The 10,000-nt window shown below is 46.9% G+C and overlaps 1 protein-coding gene across 1 annotated transcript in view; it reads right to left on the reverse strand.

The window, feature by feature from the left end:
- LOC127930603 (rho guanine nucleotide exchange factor TIAM1-like) overlaps positions 1–10,000 on the reverse strand; it is a 191,438-nt gene that overhangs the window by 59,452 nt on the left and 121,986 nt on the right. Inside the window, exons 16-17 of the mRNA XM_052520211.1 lie at positions 9,898–10,000; positions 7,026–7,153 (exon numbers count right to left, since the gene is read on the reverse strand). The exon at positions 9,898–10,000 is cut by the window's right edge and continues 113 nt beyond it. Coding sequence (XP_052376171.1) covers positions 7,026–7,153; positions 9,898–10,000 — 231 coding nt within the window. The remainder of the gene's footprint in view (positions 1–7,025; positions 7,154–9,897) is intronic.

Raw genomic sequence — 10,000 nt, forward strand, 5'->3', positions numbered from 1 at the left:
AGAGAGAGGACAGACAGAGAGAGAGAGGACAGACAGAGAGAGAGAAAGGACAGACAGAGTGAGAAAAGACAGACAGAGAGAGAGAGGACAGACAGAGAGAGAGAGGACAGACAGAGAGAGAGAGGACAGACAGAGAGAGAGAGAGGACAGACAGGGGGAGGACAGACAGAGAGAGGCTTTAGGTTACAGAGAATCAAATAGAGGCTTTAGGTTACAGAGAATCAAATAGAGGCTTTAGGTTACAGAGAATCAAATAGAGGCTTTAGGTTACAGAGAGTCAAATAGAGGCTTTAGGTTACAGAGAATCAAATAGAGTCTTTAGGTTACAGAGAATCAAATAGAGGCTCTCGGTTAGAGAGAATCAAATAGAGGCTTTAGGTTACAGAGAGTCAAATAGAGGCTTTAGGTTACAGAGAGTCAAATAGAGGCTTTAGGTTACAGAGAGTCAAATAGAGGCTTTAGGTTACAGAGAGTCAAATAGAGGCTTTAGGTTACAGAGAATCAAATAGAGGCTCTAGGTTACAGAGAGTCAAATAGAGTCTCTAGGTTCCAGACAACATAAGATTTCTGGAATCCTGTACCGCCCAAATCTTTTGCCTACAAGCCCAAAAAGCGCAGACAATTACAAATACAACCGAATCAAATATTTGCCCTAATCCTTAAGTCCACTGTCTTTCTGTTCATGTTTTCCATCTTATGCTTCCTCTGTTCGGCATCTTATTTTTCCTTCTTTTTTTCTCTCTCTCTCTCTCTTTTTTTTTCTTTGTCTCAGTGTTGCTGAATGAGAGAAGGGAAATCGTTGCCGTGGTAATGGACGTGACAGCCGTATCCAGGGACGACCGGATGGAGCACAGGCATCACCGCGGGAACCATGATCAGACCAGACATAATCTTAATTAGATAGTAATGCACGCACGTGCGCACACACACACACGCACGCACGCACACACGCACACACACACACACACACACACACACACACACACACACACACACACACACACACACACACACACACACACACACACACACACACACACACACACACACACACACACACACACACACACACACACACGTGTCCACTCACTTGTCTGCAGATTGTCTTATCTAAATTCTGTGTGTTAAGACAGACACACACATCCACAGAGTCTTAGGAGTCTTTTGTAGAACAGTCCACTGTTTGGTTACCACGTGTTCCTGTTACTGTATGTGCTGAATGGGGACTGTATTTTGGCCTTTACTACTACAGACCACAGAAATGTATTAAATAAGCAGTTATAAAATGGCAAAACTAAACAGTCCAAAAAGAAACCAAAAAGAAACCACATTTCAAAACCTTAAAGGTTTTGAAATGTCTGTCCTATATCTAGGAGACATAAGAAGAAATATTATTGTTTTTTGACATATTGTCACGTGTTCCCTCTCTGACCTCTAGGTCACCCTCGTTATGGAGCACACCTGTCACCCTCGTTATGGAGCACACCTGTCACCCTCGTTATGGAGCCCACCTGTCACCCTCGTTATGGAGCCCACCTGTCACCCTCGTTATGGAGCCCACCTGTCACCCTCGTTATGGAGCACACCTGTCACCCTCGTTATGGAGCCCACCTGTAACCCTCGTTATGGAGCACACCTGTCACCCTCGTTATGGAGCACACCTGTCACCCTCGTTATGGAGCACACCTGTCACCCTCGTTATGGAGCACACCTGTCACCCTCGTTATGGAGCACACCTGTCACCCTAGTTATGGAGCACACCTGTCACCCTCGTTATGGAGCACACCTGTCACCCTCGTTATGGAGCACACCTGTCACCCTCGTTATGGAGCACACCTGTCACCTCGTTATGGAGCCCACCTGTCACCCTCGTTATGGAGCACACCTGTCACCTCGTTATGGAGCACACCTGTCACCTCGTTATGGAGCCCACCTGTCACCCTTGTTATGGAGCACACCTGTCAACCTCGTTACGGAGCACACCTGTCACCCACCTGTCACCTCGTTATGGAGCCCACCTGTCAACCTCGTTATGGAGCACACCTGTCACCTCGTTATGGAGCACACCTGTCACCTCGTTATGGAGCCCACCTGTCACCCTCGTTATGGAGCACACCTGTCACCTCGTTATGGAGCCCACCTGTCACCTCGTTATGGAGCCCACCTGTCACCCTCGTTATGGAGCCACCTGTCACCCTCGTTATGGAGCACACCTGTCACCCTCGTTATGGAGCCCACCTGTCACCCTCGTTATGGAGCCCACCTGTCACCCTCGTTATGGAGCCCACCTGTCACCCTCGTTATGGAGCACACCTGTCACCCTCGTTATGGAGCACACCTGTCACCCTCGTTATGGAACACACCTGTCACCTCGTTATGGAGCACACCTGTCACCCTTGTTATGGAGCCCACCTGTCACCCTCGTTATGGAGCACACCTGTCACCCTCGTTATGGAGCCCACCTGTCACCCTCGTTATGGAGCACACCTGTCACCCTCGTTATGGAGCACACCTGTCACCCTCGTTATGGAGCACACCTGTCACCCTCGTTATGGAGCACACCTGTCACCTCGTTATGGAGCCCACCTGTCACCCTCGTTATGGAGCCCACCTGTCACCCTCGTTATGGAGCACACCTGTCACCCTCGTTATGGAGCACACCTGTCACCTCGTTATGGAGCACACCTGTCACCTCGTTATGGAGCACACCTGTCACCTCGTTATGGAGCCCACCTGTCACCCTCGTTATGGAGCCCACCTGTCACCCTCGTTATGGAGCACACCTGTCACCCGCGTTATGGAGCACACCTGTCACCTCGTTATGGAGCACACCTGTCACCTCGTTATGGAGCACACCTGTCACCCTCGTTATGGAGCACACCTGTCACCCTCGTTATGGAGCCCACCTGTCACCCTAGTTATGGAGCACACCTGTCACGCTCGTTATGGAGCCCACCTGTCACCTCGTTATGGAGCCCACCTGTCACCCTAGTTATGGAGCACACCTGTCACCCTCGTTATGGAGCCCACCTGTCACCCTCGTTATGGAGCACACCTGTTACCCGCGTTATGGAGCCCACCTGTCACCCTCGTTATGGAGCCAACCTGTCACCCTCGTTATGGAGCCCACCTGTCACCCGCGTTATGGAGCCCACCTGTCACCCTCATTATGGAGCACACCTGTCACCCGCGTTATGGAGCCCACCTGTCACCCTCGTTATGGAGCACACCTGTCACCCTAGTTATGCGTACACAGAGAGCATCAGCCAGGTTCGTCAGGTTTCTGCACCTCAGCGGAGGCGACCGGTCTGCTCCTGATCCCCGGGATCGTCCCTGTGGTTGGCGTCCTGCGGCTGGAGCCAAACGCCCCGGGGAGGGTGGTACTGTCACGTAATGCTCTCTCTCCGGCGCTCTAGATCCTCATGCTCTCACGCCTCGGCAGGATCGACAGGTTCGCAGAGGTGACTGCTCTGCTCCTGATCCCCGGGATCAGTCATCTTGATCGGCGTCCTGCGGCTAGAGCCGTGCGTCTGGGAGGGAGGGGGTGGGGTGGGGGGGGTGGGGGGGGTACTGTCACGTGTTCTCCTCTCCGGCCTCTGGCTCACCAGGCTGCTCGTTATGGAGCACACCTGTCACCATAGTTACGCGCATTATGACTCCATCACCTCCTTGATTACCTGCCCTCTATATATGTCACTCCCTTTGGTTCCTTCCCCAGGCGTCATTGTTTCTGTTTCCTGTCTGTGCGTTGTTCGTGTTTGGTATTATGTTCCGTGTATTTATTAAAACACTCCCTCCCTGAACTTGCTTCTCGACTCTCAGTTCCACATCGTTAACACACATATTTAACCGGTGTTTAATTTGAGCCAGAAACACGTCTCAGATTTGACCCAAGTACATCTTATGATGTATTAATTGTCACCCTGTTCGCACTGTAAACCTTCTAATAAAAGCCGGCAACGTTAAGAATCAAGACGTTATCCTTGTTATTTCTAGAAAATCGGGCCATTAAGAAGTTCAGACTTGTGTAAACCTCATGCAGCATACTGCAACGACATCTAAAATGCTTTGAATTAAATCAACACATAGGAGAATGCTGTCCATTTCACCACAATAGGTAGGCTACTTGACTGTGTTCCGGGACCTTCCGACCTCCCAATTTACAAATTAAGCACTGTATTTAACCCCTTATTTTTATCGGCACAAAACTACCGCCATGTTTAAAAAAATAAATAAACGGTACCAAGTTACCGTCCTGACAAGTCCAGTGATACTTGGGGGTGTCATATAGCAACACAGAAAACACAATCATCTTCATGAGAATATCATCTTTCTAGAGAGTGTGTAGGCTAAACCGATCGTACGCAACAGTTTGTTCGTGAAAACAGCGCATCGGGAACGACGTTTGCCAGCTTGCAACTAATCCAACTGGAACGACTAACGTTAGCATCCTGCACGAGCTAGTTAATAGAAACGCATTTTCAATCGTTGCAAGTTAGCCAGCAAACAAAATCAACGTCAGAAAATGGCCAATAGCATCAAGGCAGATATTTTTTATGTGAGAAGACCAATGTCTGACAAACACCGCTGTAGTTTGGCCACCTTCCACCACAGATACGGATGGCCGACTTAGGTGGACGAAGCCCACGCAAAAAAAAAAAAAACCCAGATATTTCTAGCTTAAACTGGCAGATTTAGTCAGGATTTTTCTTATTATGTTACTTATACTGAACAAACATATCAAAACAACATGTAAAATCTCATGTTTCATGATAAAAACATCCCAGAAATGTTCCATACGCACAAAAAGCTTATTTCTCAGAAAATGTTGTTTACATCCCCTGTTAGTGAACATTTCTCCTTTACTAAGATAATCCTTCCACCTGACAGGTGTGGCAAGAAGCTGATTAAACAGCATGATCATTACACAGGTACACCTGACAGGTGTGGCGTATCTGGTGCTGGGGACAATAAAAGGCCACTCTAAAATGTGCAGTTTTGTCACACAACACAATGCCACAGATGTCTCAAGTTTTGAGGGTGTATATATATACACACACACACACACACACACACACACACACACACACACACACACACACACACACACACACACACACACACACACACACACACACACATGCACGTGCACGCGTTTTCTTCCATACCTGTTAGTGAACATTTCTCCTTTACCAAGATAATCCTTCCACCTGACAGGTGTGGCATATCAAGAAGCTGATTTAAACAGCATGATCATTACACAGGTGCACCTTGTGTTGGGGACAGATCCTGCAGTCATGTGAAATCCACAGATTACAGGCTAATACACGTATTTCCTAATATTGTCACGCCCTGACTTTAGTTATCTTTCTTTTCTTTATTATTTTGGTTAGGTCAGGGTGTGACGAGACTGGTTTGTTTAGTTTTTGTATTGTCTAGAGGTTTTGTATTGTCTAGGGGATTTTGTATGTCTAGGTATTTATATGTCTATGGTTGCCTAGATTGGTTCTCAATCAGAGGCAGTTGTTTATCATTGTCTCTGATTGGGGACCATATTTAGGTAGCCATAATCCTTGGGTATTTTATGGGTTCTTATTCTATGTTTAGTTGCCTGTCTGCACTAGCCATATTAGCGTCACGGTTCGTTTTGTTGTTTTGTATAGTTTGTTCAGTGTTCTCTCTTTAAGACAAAGTATATACGCTTACCACGCTGCGCCTTGGTCTCCTCATTATGACGACCGTGACAAATATGATCTGTAGCGCTTTGAAATTGTTGCATGTTGCATTTATATTTTGTGTTCAGTGTAGATTGACAAAAGGGTGCATCAATAGAATTTTAAGATTTTAAGGACTTTAATTCATGCGTTTCGGGAATCAGTGTGTGTGTGTGTGTGTCCCTCCCCCCCGTTTGTCTCAGATTCTCCCATCAGCCACCCTGAGACAACCAATCACTATCACACGAGACACACACTCAAAAGGGCTTCCAGGCGACTCGCGCACACACAGCTGCATGTACACACGCACACACAGGTACACAAAGTACAGACACACATGACTCATGTTCCACTCTCTGGCACTTGAACAAAACCTTTCTAGAGCTACGATATATAAATATTGTACAGTGCCTTGCGAAAGTATTCGGCCCCCTTGAATTTTTCAGTTTTTGATTTGTTAAAAAAAGTTTGAAATATCCAATAAATGTCGTTCCACTTCATGATTGTGTCCCACTTGTTGTTGATTCTTCACAAAAAAATACAGTTTTATATCTTTATGTTTGAAGCCTGAAATGTGGCAAAAGGTCGCAAAGTTCAAGGGGGCCGAATGCTTTCGCAAGGCACTGTATGCCCCCTTTATTTATACTACGGTTCCGACTTGGTGTACAGGGAGAACACTGTAAGAACGGCCCATGTTCTGAATTCTGTCGCTGTACATTTCAAAAGTGCTGAACAAATAGTTATATTGACTACGTCTGTCCAAGCTCACTCATTAATGTCTTAATGAAAATTACAGATTGCCTCTTATCCGCTAGTCGTCCCTTTTTGCCATAGTTAGTACATCTCCATTGTCAGTATAAACCACATTTGTTTAAGCAAGTCAGCCATATCAGCTATGTTTTCTAAAAAGGCTGTAAATTAGGCTGAATGTGAATGAATGTTTGGCTGTTGGGACTCTGCTGTTGGGACAGCTTTATGTAGGCCCTAACAGTTTTTGGGCACCGTTTGTCAACGTTATAGTGCAATTCATGTATTGTTTAGAGTTGTGTTGTGCATTGGCTTTGCAGGTATGCATCCCACTTTTTATTTTTTCTGCCCCACAAAGATTTACAGGCTAAAATCAACTCTGGCCTAAGGTATCACAGGTCGACCTGTGGCTGTGCTGCAGTGCTCCTAGTCTTGGCTGCGGCGGGATGAGAGTCACAGGTGGCGTGTGTTTATATGCACCCTTTATTTATACTACAGTTCTGACTTGGTGTACAGGGGAGAACACAAAAGGAGTATGTGTAATGCTGAAGTCCCAACTCTTACCTTCTGTCCTGGCTCAGTGTAGTCCGCCTGGTTGTGTCCTGAATTCTCCAGATCCAGAACTGACTCATCCTCTAAAGTATCATCTGGACTGACCACCGTCAACCCTGATACCTCATCCAGAATGTCCTCTGAAGGGAGAGAGGGGGAGAGAGAGGCTATAACACTGGAGCATTAATTTCTCAATTCTCAACACTTATACCTCATCCAGAATGTCCTCTAAAAGGAGAGAGGGGGAGAGAGAGAAAGAGAGAATTTGTGGGGGGAAAAATAGTCGCAGTACGCTACAGGAGAAGAACACAACCCACAGCTCACAACCCACAGATAACCCACGGCGCACAACTCTGAACCCACAGTGACACAAACACACAAGGCGTTGGAGGCACAGTGTTAGCTGCGGTGCGGTGCCCCTGGAGCAGTTTACGGGTTAAGTACTTTGCACAAGGGCACAACGGGCAGGAGATGGTATTTAGGATGGAGCTAACAGAGCTGTGATTCGAACCAGCAACTCTCCGGTTGTTTATTACTTCTCCAGGCTACCTGCCACCCCAGACTATATAAGATAGTCAAACCTGGTCCTGGAGACCTGAAAGGCCCTAGCACTAACACGCCTGCTTAACACGCCTGCTTAACACGCCTGCTTAACACGCCTGCTTAACATGCCTGCTAAAGGCTTGTTGATTAGTGGTATCAGGTGTGTAGTGAACCCTTTGGGAACAAGATTGAGAAAACAGTATGGTCTCTGCATTATGAAGGTATTACTGTGTCTGACCTTCTGAAGGGGTTAGAAACGGACAGTTATGATGATTACTACTGTTCCCTGAAGGAAGCGAACGAGGTAAAACATACTATGGGGAGTCAACGACCAATCATATTGTTTTTACCTGAAGAAAACTAAAACAAGCCCAACGGGCCAGTGACTACAGAGCCCGCACTCGGAAGCCACCGCCTTCCTGGCTATAACACGGGAGCTCACATTCATTTCTCAATTCAGTACCGCTCTTCAGCGTGACGGCACAGGGCCCAAACCCCTCGACGGCACGGGGCCCAAACCCCTCGACGGCACGGGGCCAAAATGTGTTATACCTGTTCCCTCCTTCAGGCAGCAGTAGTTATATTCATAACTGTACATTCCCTTTCAGTACTATCACGCCCCCAAGAGGGTACCAAACTAGGATGCCCACGGCAACACACACAGGTTCAACCAGCTTCAAAAAGGGTTGCATAAGCTACCTTTATCCCCGAGAAGCCTGAACTGTCAAAGCCCCACATCGGGAACCAGAACCTGCTGCAAGTTGGCTATGCCGCCACTGCAGCCCAAGACCCCATGGTTCCAAGAACAATACTCACCTTGTGAACCTTAAATGTCAGAGCTCATACAAGGAACCGCAAGTACAAAACAACAGAACACCTGTCGTGACTTGGTAAAGTGTGCAAACGCGCTGCATGACATCAGCCCAAGGCTAAAACCCCACAGGGGAACTGCGGTACCCCAGACAAAACGCAGTCCATAGATCCTACCGGTTCAAAAAAGGCTCACACAGTGACCCAAGGAATCGGAAAATGCCAGAACAAGGAACCACAAGTCCAAAACAACAGGTACCTGCTGTGAGTGTGATAATGCACGCTGCCTAATACCTGCTCCAGGAACTGGCCATAAGAACACTATATCGAATAAATGAATTTCTTCTGAGTGCAATCATATGAAGATCATCAAAGGTAAGCGATTCATTTTATCTCTATTTCTGACTTGTGTAACTCTTCTACTTGGTTGGTTACTGTTTGTAATGATTTGTCTGCTGGGCTATGTTCTCAGATAATTGTAAGGTATGCTTTCACCGTAAAGCATTTTTGAAATCTGGCACCCTGGTTAGATTCACAAGAAGTTCATCTTTAAACCTATTTAAAATAGTTGTATCTTTTCTGAATTTTAATGAGTATAATGAGTATATAATGAGTATTTCTGTATTTGAATTTGATGCTCTGCAATCTCACCCTACAGAGGTTAACCGTGACACCAACCCCTCAAATGCACGCCACTTGTCTGTATACTACCCCCTTCATAGAGACTCTACAATCACCGTCGTCATCACGTTCCAGGGTAATCCCTTAGCCGTCAAATTCAACCTTTCATGGTCCAAACCTAGTGATCCTTTCACGGTCCAAACCTAGTGATCCTTTCAGCGGTCCAAACCTAGTGATCCTTTCACGGTCCAAACCTACTGATCCTTTCAGGGTCCAAACCTAGTGATCCTTTCACGGTCCAAACCTAGTGATCCTTTCAGCGGTCCAAACCTACTGATCCTTTCAGGGTCCAAACCTACTGATCCTTTCAGCGGTCCAAACCTACTGATCCTTTCAGCGGTCCAAACCTACTGATCCTTTCAGCGGTCCAAACCTACTGATCCTTTCAGCGGTCCAAACCTACTGATCCTTTCAGCGGTCCAAACCTACTGATCCTTTCACGGTCCAAACCTACTGATCCTTTCACGGTCCAAACCTACTGATCCTTTCAGCGGTCCAAACCTACTGATCCTTTCAGCGGTCCAAACCTACTGATCCTTTCACGGTCCAAACCTACTGATCCTTTCAGCGGTCCAAACCTACTGATCCTTTCAGCGGTCCAAACCTACTGATCCTTTCAGCGGTCCAAACCTACTGATCCTTTCACGGTCCAAACCTACTGATCCCATATCTGCGGCCAAATCCTCAGTTTCACTGACAATGCATTTTGCAGGTAGACCCGTCTCCGTTTCGACATGTTTTCTTGTGTTTCCTGTTCCTGTTTTTGGTCCCGTTTGGTTTCTAGTGAATACACCCCTGAACTCGTTCAGTAATAATAAATACAACCATGTCTAGTTGCTATACTACTCACCTTGGCTCTGGGAATAGATGTCTGTACAAGTGTCGTATTCTGCTGTGTTGGAGCGTCGAGGGGGAAAAGGGCAGAGGTCGCGTAGGTCAAGGGTCGGCAGGGT

This window comes from Oncorhynchus keta, chromosome 6 (genome assembly GCF_023373465.1).
Source record: "Oncorhynchus keta strain PuntledgeMale-10-30-2019 chromosome 6, Oket_V2, whole genome shotgun sequence".
NCBI classification, from domain to species: Eukaryota; Metazoa; Chordata; class Actinopteri; order Salmoniformes; family Salmonidae; genus Oncorhynchus; species Oncorhynchus keta.